Here is a 16,539-nt window from a genome sequence, read left to right as displayed (position 1 = left end):
GACTGTTATCCCTTTTTTATGAGATCCTCCCTCATTCTAATCTTTTTGTTGGGAGCACTGGGCAAGATGACACATAGGTAATTGTTATCTTTTTAAGGGGCATTCTTTCGAATGACTGGGAGAAGCTTACTGTCCATTGTTCAGAATCGAGACAACTTGTCCATCAAGCTGCGTTAGCTTTTCTGGCCCAATGTCTCATTGATGTGGCAGTGCAGCAGCACAGAAGGAAAGAAAAGGAAGCGAATCCTGCTGTCTGCATCTCACTAACTCTTGGCCATTCTTTGCGATGTGTCAAAGACCTGCTGTTCTGTTCAGTGACATGAAGTCCCAAGGTGGAAACTCCTAGAAACCCAAATAGATTTCCCCCCGAATCAACTGCTGACCTCCACAAGGGATAATGTGTCGTAGGAACAATGCACAGTTATCCTCGGCCAGGAGGAGGGGATGTTGTGAATTTCTACCCTGGACTGACAGTGATGGATTTTATGAATTTGTGTTACAGGATATTACAAGTGGACTTTCAGGTGGGAAACTCAATAATTGTAACACCAAACTCTGACAGAATTACTCAATTCATCAGGACCTGGATATTCGCATTGTGTGTGAGTATTGTGTTCCTGCTCATTCCCATTTGCCGTGTAAAATTTCTCTCTTAAATCACCCCATTCTCTCAAGAGACCTTCCCTAAAACTTTCAATATATGTCCTGTAATCCTTTTTATGATCAGTTGATGAGTGTACATTTTATCATCCTAATGTATATCTTTTGTAAACACCTCTATCAAAGATCCCCTCAAAATCCTTTGTTACAAGGAGAACAATCTGTTTCCCCATACACCTGATTCCCCAATGACTGCTTGCTGTCTATAAGACACTCATCCAGATTGTGTTGGAACATTTTCCACTTACCTGCATCAGTGCAGCCCCAACAATATTAAAGAAAGTGAACATCCTCCAGATGAAGCACTGTGTCAGAGTGGTGTCCCATCCACCGCATTCAACATTCCCCTCTACACCACTGAGGCACAGTGGCATCACTGTGCCAAAGGTGAAGTCACCATTGTCCTACCTGACCATAGGGCTGGTTTAACCTGAAGATTACCCCACCCCAGGCAAGGGGAGAGGTTGAGAAGGGGAGTCCATCTATTGTAGATGGATATTCTCGATATGTACGAGCAACGCCCAAGTCACATGAAAAAATAATGTCAAAAACAACCCTAACCATGCAACTAAAAACCCTCTTCCTACAAATCATTCTGTTAAATCTCCTCTGCCCCCTATCAGGGACCCTCCCATCCTTCGCAATGTGTGGGTGATCTTTGGTTTGCACAGACTCAGCTAGTCTCTGTTCCTGTCTGTGATGTTATCATGCTGTGACAATTGCACTGAACCTCACTGTCTGTAAAGGTGGTAGACACAGATCCTCATAACATTTAAGGTGTATTTAGATGCACACTTGTGATGCCAACGCAGACAAGTCTATGGGCCAAGTGCTGGAAAATTAGATTAGAATAGTTAGGTGGTGGTTTTTAACTGGCACAGGCTGGATGGGCCACAGAGACTTTTTCTGTACTGCAGACCTCTGAGACACTTCACATAGGAAGATGCCAAGCAATATTTCAAGCTACTTCAGAAAAGGAGATATTAGAATAAATGACTCATGATTGGTCAATGTTTTCGGGAGAAAAGTGAGGTGTAGAGATGAAGCGGTTTACCAGGAAATTCTGGAGCTTGAAGCCCAGGAACTTGAAAGTGCCGCCATCAACTGAAGGAATAAAAATCGGGTATCATCATAAGCACTGTATTAGAGGAAAGCACATATCATTGAGATTTGTGAGGCTGGAGGATATTAGAGACAGGAAGGATTCCGAGACTGGAGAAGATTACAAAAATAGGGAAAAGTGTGATTTTGGAGGAGGTTACAGAAATGGTGAGGATTGTGAGGCTGGATGAGTTTTCAAACAAAGGGAGGTTTGTGAAGGTAAAGACAATTACAGAGCGAAGGAAGTTTATATGGGCTGGAGGAATTTCCAGAGATAGGAGGGTTTTGAGGCTGGAGGAGATTACAGGGATATGGAGGTTTGTGAGACCGGAGGAATGTACAGAGATGGTGAGAGTTCTGAGGCTAGAGGGGGATTCCAACGATAGGCAGGTTGTGAGGCTGGAGAGGGATTCCAGCGATGTGGAGGGTGGTGAGGCTCGAGGGTGATGCCTGCAATAGTGCAGGTAGTGAGGCTCGATGGTCATTCTCATGATAGAGAGGGTAGTGAGGTTTGAGGTATGATTCCTGCGATAGAGAGGGTGGTGAGGCTTCAGGGCGGATTATCGTCTAAACAGCACAGTGGTGTACTTACAGCACGTGGAGTGCAGCAGTTATAGAAAGTGGTTCACCACCACTTTCTCCAAATCAAATAAAAATGGGCAATCAATATTAGTCTGGGCAGCAAAGACCACATCCCATAAGTAAATTAAAATTATGATGGGTTTCTGGTTTGGAGAGAGCTAGCAGAAGCTCAGATAATTCTCCTTGGTGCTGATTAGCAATGATTTAGTTGAGTAGTAGATTTGTTTCCAGGATATTAGTTTGCAGAGAGAGAAAAATTATTAACATTGTGGCAACGTTTGGTAACCGCAGAATACAACATTCAGATAATTGGCAAATAATGCAGGGTGAAAATGTGAAGATTACTTGACTCAGCAAAATCCCAGGATTTGGAACAGTCTGAATGGCAGCTGGATGCAGATTCAGCAGTTATTCTCGAAAGGGATTTGGGATTTTAACTTTACAAGGAATGATTAAAAGGGCTGTGGACAAATGGCAAGGGAATTGGGTCAGATTTGCAGCACCTCTAGAGTGAGAGTGAAGCCTTTGACAGGGTTCCACATGGTAGACTGACCAGTAAAGTTAGATCACATGTGATTCAGGAAGAGCTTGCTGGTTGGAAACAAAATTGGCTTAGTTGTAGGAGAGAGCATGATGCTGGAGGATTTTTCAGAGTGGAGTTCTGTGACCAGCGGTGTTCCACAGCAATCGGTATATGGTCCACTTTTGTTTCTCATTTATATTAATGATTTGGATGAGAATTTAAGGGACAAGATTAGTAAGTTTGCCGATGATACTAGAATTGGTGGTATAGTGGTTAGTGAAGGTTATCTAAGATGACAGCGAGATCTTGATCAATTGGGTCAATGGGTTGAGGAGTCGAAGATGAAGTTCAATTTGAATAAATGCGAGATATTGTATTTTGGTAAAATGAACAAGGGTAGGACTTACACAATTGATGGTTGCACCCTGGGTAGTGTTGTGGAACAGAGAAATGCTGAGATTCAGGTACATAATTCTTCGAAGTTTATGTAGACAGGTAGACAGGGTGGTTAATAAGTTGTTTAGCACACTTGCCTTCATTGCTCAGACGTTTGCGTACAGGAGTTGGGATGTTATGTTGAGGTTGTACAGGACATTGGTGAGGCTTCATTTGAGGTATTGTGTGCAGTTCTGGTCGCCCTGTTACAAGAAGGATATTATTATTAAACTGGAGACAGTTCAGAAAAGACTTGCTGGGATGTTGCCAGGAATGGAGGGCTTGATTATCAAAGTAGACTGCCAAAGCCAGGACTTTTCTCACTGGAGCATAGGAGGTTAAGGAGTGACCTTAGAGGTTTATAAAATCATGAGGGGCACAGATTATGTGAATAGCAAGGGGTTTTCCCGAGGTTGGGGGATTTCAAGACAAGGGGACATATGTGTAAAGTGAGAGGAGAAAGACATTTAAAAAAGACATGAGGGACTTTTTTTTTTACAGTGGTTCATGTGTGGAACGAACTTTCAGAGGAGGTGGTGGATGCAGGTACAGGCGCATTGTTTAAAAAACATTTGAATAAGTAGATATGTAAGAAAGGTTTAGAGGGATATGTGCTAGATGCAGGCAGATGGGATTCGTTTAAATATAAAACTTATATATTTAATATAAATTTCAAAATTCTAAATTGGAGTAAGGCCAACTTTGACAGTATTCGGCAAGAACTTCCAAAAGATGATCGGGAGAGGCATTTCGCAGGTAAAGGGATGCTTGGAAAGTGGGAGGCCTTCAAAAATAAAATAAGGAGAGTCCAGAGACAGTATGTTCCTGTTCATGTGAAGGGCAAGGCTGGTAAGTGCAGGGAATACTGGATGACTAGAGAAATTGAGGCTCTGGTCAAGAAAAAGAAGGCAGCACATGTCAGGTATTGACAGCAGGAATTGGGTCAATCCCTCGAAGTATAAGGGCAGTAGGAGTACACTCAAGGGAAATCAGGACGGCGAAAAGGAGACATGAGCTATCTTTGGCAAATAGGGTTAAGGGGAATCCCAAGAGATTCTGAAACTACATTTAGGACAAAAAAGCAACTGGGGAGAAAATAGGGCCCCTTTAAAGATCAACAAGACTGTCTATGTGTGGAACTGCAGACTGAGATAGTAAATGAGTATTTCGCATTAGTATTTACTGCAGAGAAGGATATGGAAGCTAGAGAACTTGGAGGCATAAATAATGAGTCGTGAACAGTGTGCATATTACAGAGGACGAGGTGCTGGACGTCTTAAAATGCATAAAGGTGGATAGGTCTCTGGCACCTGATCAGGTGTTATCCACAAACTCTGGGGAAGCTAGGGGAGTAATTGCTGGGCCCCTTGCTGAGATATTTGTATCACTGATAGACACCGGTGAGGTGCCAGAAGACTGCGTGGCTAACGTGGTGCCATTCTTTAAGAAAGGTGGTAAGGAAAAGCCAGGGAACTATCGAGCGGTGAGCCTGATGTCAGTGGTGGGTAAATTGTTGGAGGGGATTCTGAAGGACAGGATTTGCATGTGTTTAGAAAAGTAAGGACTGATTAGGGATGGTCAACATGGCTTTGTGAGTGGGAAATCTTGTCTCACTAACTTGATTGAGTTTTTTGAAGAAGTGACAAAGAAGATTGATGAAGGCAAAGCTGTGGACATTGTCTATATGGCCTTCAGCAAGGCATTCACCAAAGCTCCACATGATAGACTGGTTAGCAAGATTAGATCAAATGGAATCCAGGGAGAGTTAGCTATTTGAAACAAAATTGGCTTGAAGGTAGGAGACAGGGTCATGGTGGAGGGTTGTTTTTTTTTCAGTCTGGAGGACTATGAACAGCAGTGTGCTGCAAGGATCGGTGCTGGGTCCACTGCTTTTTGTCATTGATATAAATCATTTGGAATGAATATTGGAGGAATGGTTAGTAAGTTTGCAGATGACACTAAAATTGTTGGTGTAGGAAACAGCAAAGAAGATTACCTCCAAGTACAATGGGAACGTAATCAGATGGGTCGATGGGCCGAGGATGACAGAAATAAGTTTGGTATAGATAAATGTGAGATATTGCATTTTGGTAATGAAAATCAGGGCAGGACTTAAACACTTAATGATGAGGCCCTGGGGACTGTTATGCAACAGAGACTCCTTGGAGGTGCAGGTGCACAGTTCCTTGAAGGTGGATTGCAGGTACAGAAGGTAGTGAAGATGATGTTTGCTATGCTTGCATTTATTGGTCAGTGCATTGAGTATAGGAGTTGGGAGGTCATGTTATAGGCTGAACAAGATATTGATTATGCCGCTTTTGGAATACTGTGTTCAGTTCTGGTCTCCCTGTTATAGGAATGATGCTGTTAAACTTGGCAGGGTGCAGAAAAGATTTACAAGGATGTTGCAAGAGTTCAAAGTTTCGAGCTGTAGGGAGAGGCTGAATACGCTGGGGCTATTTTCCCTGGAGCACTGAAGGCTGAGAGGTGACCTTATAGAGGTTAACAAAATTATGGTGGGCATAGGGTGAATAGCCAAGGTTGTTTTCCCAGGATAGGGGAGACTAGAACTAAACACATTGGTTTAAGCTGAGAGGGAAAGTTTTAAAAGGGAAAGCGGGTGGTGCCTGTGTAGCATGAGCTGCTCGAGGATCTGGTGGAAGCTGGTACAATTACAACATTTAAAAGGCATCTGGATGGATACGTGAATCGGAAGGGTTTAGCGGAATATGGGTCAAATGCTTGCAAATGGAATTAGATTAATTTAGGATATCTGTCAGCATGGACAACTGGGACCAAAGGGATTGTTTCATGCTGTACAACTCTGACTAAGCATTTTTTGTTTTCATTTCAGATTTCCACAATTTTACTTCTGCGCTATTCTTAATCTTTCAGAGGGATCGAAAGGTTGAGTTACAGATCTATACAATGCCTTTCCTTCCTCCCTGGCTCTCCCACCTCTCTCTTTCGGATGTTTTGTGCAAACACTGAATGGATCCCTTACCTGGAGGATATTTATGTATGAGTTTGTTCTAATGATAATCCAGCATATTCCCCAAGTGTCGGCTCTGCAAATGTCCAGAGGGTTTCTCTCAGTTTCACAACCTATGAGTGTTCTTCTGGTTTCACACTCGCTGCATTTACTTTCTGTTTGAAAGGTTGGTTTGCAGTTGGAAAATTCAAACAGTTCCACATCCAGATCTGACAGTCTCTTTGTTTATCACAACCCAATTATCTCAGGATTTTGAACATTGAAGGAAAAAGCAGCATTCACATTGGGGAGAAACGCACATGGTCTGTGTGTGGAAGAGTCTGTGAAGATTCATCTGAAATGTCCAAACACCAGCGCGGTGACACTGGGGAGAGACTGTGGAAATGTGCAGATTGCGGGAAGGGATTTCTTTACCCATCCCAGCTAGAAACTCACCAACAGAATCACATTGGGGCGAAGCCATTCACCTGCTCTGATTGTGGGAAGGGATTCACTTCACCATCCAGGCTACTGATACACCAGCGAATTCACACTGGAGAGAGACCATTGACCTGTTCTGTGTGTGGAAAAGGCTTTGCTGACTTGAACTCCCCACTGATACATCAGCGAGTTAACTCGGGGGAGAGACCATTCATCTGCTTCCAGTGTGGGAAGGGATTCACTTGCTCATCTAACCCACCGAGACACCAGAGCATTCACACTGGGGAGAAACCATTCACCTGCTCTAAATGTGGGAAAGCATTCACTCGGTCATCCTACCTGCTGGAACACCAGCAGGTTCACGTTGGGGAGAGACCATTCACGAGCTCTGAATGTGGGAAAGCATTCACTCAGTCATCCAAACTGTTAACACACCAGTGAGCTCACAAAAAACCACAGTTGAAAGATTTTGCTGTCACTCAGTATCAAATGAACCATGATTTTGGGCTGTTTGTATTAATGTTACTAATCCCTGCTCAATTGAAGGTGCTGGTGTTGTGGATAAAATATTAATAACAGTTGTGTATCTGTAAGGTGGAGCTTGGAAATAGTCATGTTGTCACCATACATCAACACATTCACGCTGACTAAAGACTATCCACCTGCACAGTATGTGAAAAGGGATTTCCTGGTTCATCAGGACTGGTTAACTACCAGCAAATTTCTGAGTAAGTGTTAATTGAGTTTTAATTCTGCTGTTAGCTATATCCAAACCATGTTTTTTCGGCTTGTTTCTGGCGATCATAGAATCCCTCCAATGTGAAAGCAGACCATTTGGCCCATCACGAAGAGTGTCCTACCCAGTCTCAGTAACACTGCATTTAACATGGCTAATCCACATAGTCTGCACATACCCGGGCACTATGGGCAATTTAGCACAGCCAATCCCCACGCTAACCTGCACGTCTTTAGACTGTGGCAGGAATCCAGAGCACCTGGAGGAAACCTGCACAGACAGAGACTGTGTGAACTGCACACAGACTGCAGCCTGAGGCTAGAATCAAATGCAGAAATGGAAACAGTAAACATCCATTCAGCCCTTTGACCTTGTTCCTCCTGTCATCTACCTTCTCAAATTATCCCCATTTCCCTCATTTCTGATGTACAAAAATCTAACAGTGCCTGATTTGGAAACACGAGATGACCAAGAAACTACAGCTCCCTGGAATAGAGAATTCCACAGATTTATAGTGGTGCGAGTGAAGAAATTGCTCTTCACCTCAATCTGAAATGGTCACACCCTTATTCTGAGACAATTACCCCATGTCCTAGATTTCCCAGCTGGAGGAAACATTTACTCAGCATTGTTCCGATCAAGCATCTTCAAAAAAAAAGATAATTCAATTAGATCACTTCTATTTCTCTATATCCTACAGGTTGGTTGTCAGTTAGTTCAGTTGGCTGGACAGCTGATTTATGATGTGGAGTAATACCAACAGTGTGGGTTCAATTCCTTCATCAGCTGAGGTGACCATGAAGGACTGTCCTTCTTGACTTCTTCCCTTGCCTGACTCTCAGGTTAGCCACCACTGTTTGTCTGTCTCGAATGAGAAACAGCCTGGTTGTCCAGTAGCACTATGGTGACTTTGATTTTGTCCCACAGAATATAAGCCCTGTTTTCTCAATTTCTTCTGCTCAGAAATCCCCTCTTCCTAGGAACCAGTCTGGAGAACTTTTGTTCCACTCGCTCCAGATCATTCATGTTAGTTCAGTCATCAGAAACTGCTCACAGTCCTGAAGGGCAGACCTCTATCCTGAAAACTGCTCACGGTCCTCCAGGGCAGATCTCACCACAGGAACCTGCTCACAGTACTGCAGGGGAGTTCACTCTCGTTCTTCAAAGCCCTTTGTAATAAAAGCTTACCTACCATTCGCCATTTGTTGCTGCATCTTCTGTTACGTTCTGTCATATGTGTCCAAGGACACCTGGTCCCTCATGTGACGTTTCCACACTCAACATTCATGATTAAAATGTCAGGGGCAATAACTGTGTCACCCATTCTGTCCGAGAGCAGGTACTGCCAATGCTGTTCACATTTTGCTGTCTCTGGGCCTGACTTCTGTTTCTTCTCTTAGCCCATTTGTTTATTAACTTCTCATTATAGACAATGTTGCCTTGTACCATCATTGTGATGGACTTTGTCATTTCGTCACTCCAGCCTCCGAACTGCTTGCAAAAACATTATTCTTTCACACAAACATGCTAGTTAGGAGCAAAGTCAGAAGTCAAACAATACCAGATTGTAGTCCAACAGGTTTATTTGACGTCAGAAGCTTTCAGACTGCTGTTCCTTCATCAGGTGACTCCACCTGCAGAAGGAGCAGCTCTCTGAAAGTTTGTGATTTCAAATAAACCTGTTGGACTATAATCTGGTGTCATGTGACTTCTGACTTTGTCCACCCCAGTCCAGATCGGCACTTCCATATCAAATTTAGCGGTAGGAATTGGCCATTCGCCATCAAGCCTGCACTCCACTCTCCTTTTCCGTGACACAGTCCTAGTTTATAAACTATTCAATATTAATGTTGTCCAGTTCAGGTAAAAGGTTAGCAACACATTTTTTCACTAAATTTCTCTTCCAAAACTGTTTGTCTTGCTGAGCGTTTCCAACATTTTCTGTTTTGAGACTGGATTTCCAACATCTGCAGAATCTTGAATTTTGGTTCACTGTGGATCCGTCTGCGTAGACTGTCCCAATTAGGAATACACGGAGCTGTGAAAGAATGAGACATCAGTGACTGTCACCCCATTCAACAAAAAAAGCTCACTGTCAGGTACTCAATCTGTGTACTTTTAATCTTCACATCTGGACTCCAATCCACAAATTTTGCCTGCAAAATAAATTTGATTTTCCTCTCTTGGGGGTATGAAAGATGCTAGTATCTGACCTGTGCACAGAAAAATGTGCTGATCCCTGTGCTGGGGTCAGTAAAGATGCTGATCCCTGCCTTGGGGGCAATAAAGATGTTGATCCCGCCCCTGGGAGAGTAAAGGTGCTGATCCCTGTCCTGGGGATGGTAAAGATGCTGGGAGCAATTGTACAAGAGTGCAAACTAGATTCAAAATCAGAAAGAAAAGTAAAATACTGAGGATGCTGCAGATCAAAGTAAAACAGGAAATGGTGTGGAAACTCCTCAGGTCTGGCATCTGTGGAGACAAACACAGAATTAATGTTTCGAGTTCAAAGTCACTCAGAGTCAGCTGAACTCGAAATGATGAATCTGCTTCTCATTTCAGAGAGGATGTTTTTGGTTCAGTAGGATAGACTAAAACAAGGCTGATTGTAAGAATCTGAAATGGAGGTGAATCCTTTGTTGAGCATGCTGAATTGCTCACATTGAGTGTGAAAAGCTCTATAATTGAGAAAATTATACACAGGTCTCTTGAGGCTGCATGGTGGCACAGTGGTCAGCACTGCCGCGTCACAGCACCAGGGACCTGGGTTTGATTCTAGCCTTGGGCGACTGTGTGGATTTTGGACATTCTCCCTGTGTCTAAGTGGGTTTCCTCTAGGTGCTCTGGTTTCCTCCCACAGTCCAAAAATGTGCGAATTAGGTAGACTGACTATGCTAAATTGCCCATAGTGTCTTGTGTGCAAAATGCAGGGATAGGGTAGGGTGTGAGACTGGGTGGGATGCTCTTTGGAGGGTTGGTGTGGACTGAATGGCCATCTTCCACACTGTCGGGATTCTATGATGATCTCGATGGCCCTTTATTTGTTAGTTATGCCTAGTTAATATGTCTGCACACCTTTACAATTACGGATTCTATTGCTCTCCACAGACATGTTTCAACTTTTAATAGATATTTGTGTATTAGAAACAATGTAGTTTCATTTTGTGGATAACAATCAAAGGAAAGTCTTAAATCCAAACAAAAGATTGGGATGAGTCATGTACTATATCCCTGATTGCATTTTCCCAATCTATGAAACCTGGTGACCATTGTGACTCTGTCCAGGGGGAAATGCAGTCTCTTCAGATCTTTACCTGGTGTCCATAGCAGTGACGGATCTCATGATGAATACATAAACCAAGACATTGTATGATTTCTAGTGTATATTTTCTGTTTAGTCTGCTGTCCATCACTCCCCAGAAACCGAGGTAACATTCTGGGGACCTAGGTTTGAATCCCACCATTCCAGATGGTGGAATTTGAGTTAAAAAAAAAAAATCTGGAAATAAGAATCTAATGATGACCGTGAATCCATTGTCATTGTTGGAAAAACCCATCTGTTCACCTATGTTCTTTAGGGAAGGAAACTGCCATTCTTATCCAGTGATGTCATCATCCCCTGAATGAATTTATTAAAAATTAATTTAAAAAACTCCTGCAAATACATTTATCTCTGTCTTAATTTATTTGATAACTGACAGTTCAAACTGGTTGATGGTCACTTTCACTTTTGATCAAGTTGTGGCCATTTCATGTTTGAAACAAAAAAAGAATGCATGAATGGAACCATAGTTGTTCTCGTAGGAACAATGCGTGCTCTGACATGTTTGAAAAAATACCTCATCTCACTTATGAGCCAGATATCAAGGTTGACCAGATCCCGATGCTGTGTACCATGAAAGTGAAATTCTTCACCATCTTATCTACTTGTGTTGCTATTTCAGGGAGCTTTGGACTTGAACCTCCCAAACTGCATCACCTCAAACTAAACTTCAAATGCCATTTCTCTGCACAACATTCCAACTGATCTGTGTCTCATTTGAACTTGCCCCCCTCTCACATTAAATGCATACCCCTTAGTATTAGACATTTCCACTCTGGGAAAAAGGTTCTGACTGTCAATTCCAGCTATGCATCTCATAATTTTGTAGACTTCTATGAAGTCTTCCTCGGCCTCCACTGCTCCAGAGAAAACAACCCGAGTTTTCCTAATGTCTCCTTATAGCTCATACCCTGTAATCCAAGCAGCATCCTAGTAAACTTGTTCTGCACCCTCTCCGAAACCTCCATATCCTTCCTGTAATGTGGTGACCAGAATTGAACACAATACTGAACACAAGCCTAACTAAAGCCTTATAAAGTTGCAACATTACATCTTGTACTCAGTATTCCTTTCTTCCTTGCACAAGTCTCTTCCTTGTCGAGTCTGTGAGCTTCTGCACTTTCCCACGCAGCTCTTTCATTTACAAACTTTACCTCACAACATTACCCAACCCGGAGTCCCAACCCTACAGCTTCACCATATACTGCACTCTCCCCACATCAAAACCATGATGGCAGTGAACAATGACGACTTGTACTTCCACAACAACCCACGTCCTTTGTCTCCCTCTGTCACTAATATGTTGACTTTCCCACTGATTCCACAATTAATGTCCACGCTTCCTCCAAGCAGGCTGTCCCCACTGCCCAGTAGTGACTTCCCCAGCTTCACCAGTACTGCAGTGCCCCCCGAACACCTTGAGAATTTCATCAAACTGACCGCTTATGGCAGGAACGGACAGGGTCAGCTTGGATTGATGGTCACTGCATTAATCAACTTTCTGAAAAAAAAAACTCATGACAGAAGATGGAGAGCAGGCATAGGCTTTTTGGCCCACATCTGCTGCACCATACAATGATAGCATCGCTGATACTGCTCCAAATCAGTTTGGTATGCACCTCAGAGAGGAACTTGCAGATGGTAGTGTTTTGATGCATCTTCTAGTCTTGTCTTTCCAAGTGGTACAGCTTGCAGGCTTGGTCGGTGCTGTCAAAGAAGAGTGGGTGAGTAACTGCAGGGCATCTTGTGGATGGTGCACACTGCTGCCACTGTCCCTCAGTGGCAGAGGGAGTAAATGCTGAAGGTACCGAATGGGTCACCAGGAGGTGGTCTGCATTGACCTGGATAGTGTCAGGTTTCTCGAGCGTTGTTGGAGCTGCATCCATCTGAGCAGTTGGAGAGTGTTCTATTACATTCCTGCTGATGCACATGCTTTGGGGAGTCATGAGTTGAAGTAATCACCATAGAATCTCTTCACTTTGACCTATTTGGTAGGCACATTATTCAGATGGCAGCTCCAATTCCGTTTCTCATCAATATTAGCACCCAGGATGATGATAATGGGGAATTCCATGAAGATATACCCAGTGAATGTCACTTGGCTGTGGTTAGATTCTCATTTCTTGGATTTCGTCATTATTTGTTGGTGCAAATGTTCTTTGTCACATAGCAGGCTAACTTCAATGTTGTCCAGGCATACTGCATTTAGATATCTACTGCTTCAGTATCCAAGGAGCCACAAATGGTGCTCAAGTATTGTGCAATCATCAGCAAACATTCCCACTTCTGACCTTATGACACAGGGAAGGTCATTGATGAAACAGCTGAAGGTGGTTGGGACCAGAACCTGATCCTGAGGAACTCCTGCAGCTGAGACGATTGCCTTCCTACAATCATAAGCCTCTTCTTTATTCAGTATTACCAAACCAGGGTGAAGTAGGGTAAAGGAGGATAAGAGAATGTATAATGGAAACATTAAAAAAAAGGAAAAAAAAAGGAGCAGAACACTAAAACACAGAACAAGTAGAAAATTAAACTTGTCCAACCAGTACAGCATAAGGTAAGAGTCAAATACAACCATAAGGACATAGTTTCTGAACCTTAAGTAACTGTTGGCGGTTCACTGTTATGGACATGCAGTTAAACTACCTGAGCCACAATAACTATCTGTATAGCTTAAGATAGTCACCTAAGTATTACTCACTCGGAAAGGCCGGCATGCTGTGAGCTGATGGTGGGGTTAGAGAATCTCGGAAGATAATGTGGAAGTGGAAGTCCTGTTGAAATTAGAGGACTCAGAACTTTGTCAGAAACTGAACAGCATCCTGTCTTTGTAGTAAGTAACTGACATACAATTTATTTAATACCAATGTTACGTGCAACCATTCTGACATGAAGGTGTCTTAATATGCTGTATTGAGCTGTAAAAAGTTGAGTGTCTCCAAGCTAGACTTCGAGACCTCTTCCACATGTCTGTGGTACAAGTTTGATTAAATTCACCTTGTTTTGATCTACCGAGGTCTGAAGATGCAATCTTTTCAAAAACCGGCTATCTAAGGAAGAATAACATCCTCTCGTTCCCATTGACTTTAGCTTTGTTATGATTCCTTAATACAATGCCGTGTCAAATGGAGCCTTAAGATAGCGGATAGTCCCTCACATTTGGAATTCAGCTGTTTGGTCCATGTTTGCACCAAGATTGTAAGGAGACCAGGAGCTGAGTGGCTCTTGCTGAACTCAAACTGAGATCCATGACCATGACATTACAAAGCAAGTGCTGCTTGATGTCATTGTTGTCACCCTGTTTTGACTGCATTTACGTATCGACAGGCCAGACAATTGACTGAAGGCTTGTCCACACAGACCACGTGTATGGTTTCTCTTCACTGTGAACGTTGCTTTTACCTTCCATGTTCAAAGCTCCTGAGGACCAAGTGTTACTGGCAGCTCTTGATCCAATGTTTGACTTGAGCTGCCTGTCTGTGAATTCCCCCTTTCCAATTCCCTGGAAAATAAATTTAAAACCAAAAGTGGAATGAATGCTGCTGGATTGTCATAAAACCCCACCTGGATCATTAATCTCCTTGAAAGGACAGAAGTTGAAAAAAAAAAAACAGGACAAAAATCAGGCTGTGGGAACTGGCGACAGAGCCAGTCATTATTTGTGCAGAGCCAGGAGAGAGTGCGAGGTTTGAGTAATACCACAACAATGCTGTCTGTGTAACAATACAAACTGTACAAACTGACCATAACCTTTGTAAGTCTGCAATTAGATAAATATAAATGATATGAGCTTCTGAAAATGCATTACTGTAAGCAAGTGGGAATTCATGGACCACCTTTAGACACATGCAGTCCCCCTTTGTACTCGAGAGACTTGCATCTGGAGTACTGGGTTCAGTTCTGGTCACTGTACTTATAGAAAGTTGTTAATATGTTGGAAGCATTTCAGGGAAGATTTAATTGACTAATACATGGAATGAGTGGATTGCCTTATAAGGAAAGGCTAGAATTTAGAAAGGAAAGAGGAGACTCGACTGAAACATAAGAGATCCTGAGGGGACCTGACCAGGTGGATGTTTGAAATATGGTCCCTCTTTTGAGAGAATCTAGAACAAGAGGGTCATTGTTTAAAGGTAAGGGGTGTGTCCATTTGAAATAGTGAGGAACATTTCCTTTCTCTCAGAGGGTTGAGAATCTTTGTAATTCCTTTCAGCAGAAGGCAGTGAATGCAGAATCTTTAAACATTTTTCTAAGGCAGCAGCAGACAGATTCTTGATGACTAAGATGATGAAAGATGTTCAGGGATATGCGGGCACACAGAGCTGAGGTTGAAATCAGATCAGCCATGATCTTACTGAGTTGCACAGCAGGCTTGAAGCGCCGCGTGGCCTACTCTTGTTCCTCATTCCTATGTTCAAATAAACTGGAGAACAAAGAAACTCGAGACTTGTCTGATTACTGGAGGCGAGGAGGGTGTTTGAGCTCCAACTGCACCCATCCAGTGAATTAGTTCCATTCTATACCCTCCCCCGACCAGCTTCAATTAACATCTGGAAAATTTTAATCAAATCAATCTTCATCCTTCTAAATCCAAGGGAATACACTATTCCTGCTGAGATGATGCATTTTGAAAGAAGGAGAAGAGAACATATGAAATAGGAACCACAGCAGTCCATTCTGCCCCTCGAGCCTCAAAAAAGGTCAAAGCAGATCTATTTAGGTTTCAATTCCACATTCCCACTTTACCTTGATAACTTTTTTTAAATTCCTGTGTGCATTGCTGGCTGAACCTAGTTGCCACTGAGGAGGTGGTAGTGATCTGCTTTGTGAACCACTGTCGTCCATGAGCTGTAGGTGGACCTACAATGCTGTTAGGAAGGGATTTCAGGATTTTGACCCAGCAACACTGAAGGAATAGCGATATAGTTCCAATGAATGGTTAGTAGCTTGGAGAGAATTCATACCCAACAGAGTCTCAGAGATCTACGGCACAGAAAAAGGCTCTGCTGACTGTCTGATCTTGTCATTATCTTCCAAGTACTCTGTTATTCCATCTTTTACAGTGGACCCTAATATTTTTCCCCACCTTCATTCCCTGTTTTCTGACTCCCCTTCTTGAATACTGGAGTTACGTTAGCTACCCTCCAATTCACAGGAATTCTGAGAGTCTGTAAAATTTGAGGATAACCACTAGCGCATCTGCTATTTCTCGGGCCACTTCCTCAGCTGCTCAGAGATGAAGGTTCTGTCTCTGGGGATTTATCTGCCTGTAATCCCATTGGATTTCCCAATATCATTTTCCTACTAAAACTAATTTCTTTCAATTCCACATTCCCATTAAGACCCTGTGATCCCCTTAATTTTGGGACATTATTTGTGTTATTCTTTTTGCAAACCTGAGACACATTTTATTGGCCTACCATCACTGTGTCCTATTATAATTTACCTGTTTCAGATTATGAGGAGACCCTATTTTCTTCTTGACTAAGCTTTTACTATCAATCTTGAATTACGAGTTGAATGATGATCAGGAAACAATTGTTGACCGCCAGGAAAAACCTATCTGGCTCATTAATATCTTTCAGAGAAGGATATTGTCATTCTTACCTGGTCTGGCCTGTACGTTACTCCAGTCCCACAGCAATGCAGTTGACTCTGGACAGCCCTCTGGGCAATAAATTCTGGCCGAGCCAGCAATGCCCATATCCTGTGAATGAATAAAAAAAAAAAAAAAAAAAAAAGTGTTATTGGTTTGAATGGTCCCT

The 16,539-nt window shown here is 42.7% G+C and overlaps 1 protein-coding gene and 1 long non-coding RNA gene across 3 annotated transcripts; one reads left to right on the top strand and one right to left on the bottom strand.

Moving 5' to 3' along the window:
• The first annotated feature begins 364 nt into the window (after positions 1-364).
• LOC125481748 (zinc finger protein 664-like) lies at positions 365-10,824 on the top strand. Of its 2 annotated transcripts, none has more exons than XM_048593658.1 (2): positions 365-602; positions 6,542-7,504. In XM_048593658.1, exon 2 carries the CDS (start codon positions 6,633-6,635, stop codon positions 7,152-7,154), a length of 522 nt encoding a protein of 173 aa, XP_048449615.1. In that variant the 5' UTR covers positions 365-602; positions 6,542-6,632; the 3' UTR covers positions 7,155-7,504. The 2 variants fall into 2 exon arrangements, with proteins under 2 accessions (XP_048449615.1, XP_048449614.1); XM_048593657.1 differs by having other exon boundaries at positions 369-602; positions 6,156-10,824.
• A 2,777-nt stretch (positions 10,825-13,601) lies between these two features.
• Positions 13,602-16,483, bottom strand: LOC125481749. The gene is made up of 2 exons (XR_007261451.1): positions 16,382-16,483; positions 13,602-14,276 (listed from the first exon to the last, which is right to left on the bottom strand). It is a non-coding gene; the product is annotated as an uncharacterized LOC125481749 (long non-coding RNA).
• Between the last annotated feature and the right edge of the window lie 56 nt (positions 16,484-16,539).

This window comes from Rhincodon typus, unplaced genomic scaffold (assembly GCF_021869965.1).
Source record: "Rhincodon typus isolate 14 unplaced genomic scaffold, sRhiTyp1.1 hic_rhity00003412, whole genome shotgun sequence".
NCBI classification, from domain to species: Eukaryota; Metazoa; Chordata; class Chondrichthyes; order Orectolobiformes; family Rhincodontidae; genus Rhincodon; species Rhincodon typus.
This window is presented reverse-complemented; position numbering and strand designations above follow the sequence as displayed.

Excerpts from the sequence above, each read along its gene's own strand:
- LOC125481748 (XM_048593657.1), top strand. The coding sequence starts at position 6,633 with ATGTCCAAACACCAGCGCGGTGACACTGGGGAGAGACTGTGGAAATGT.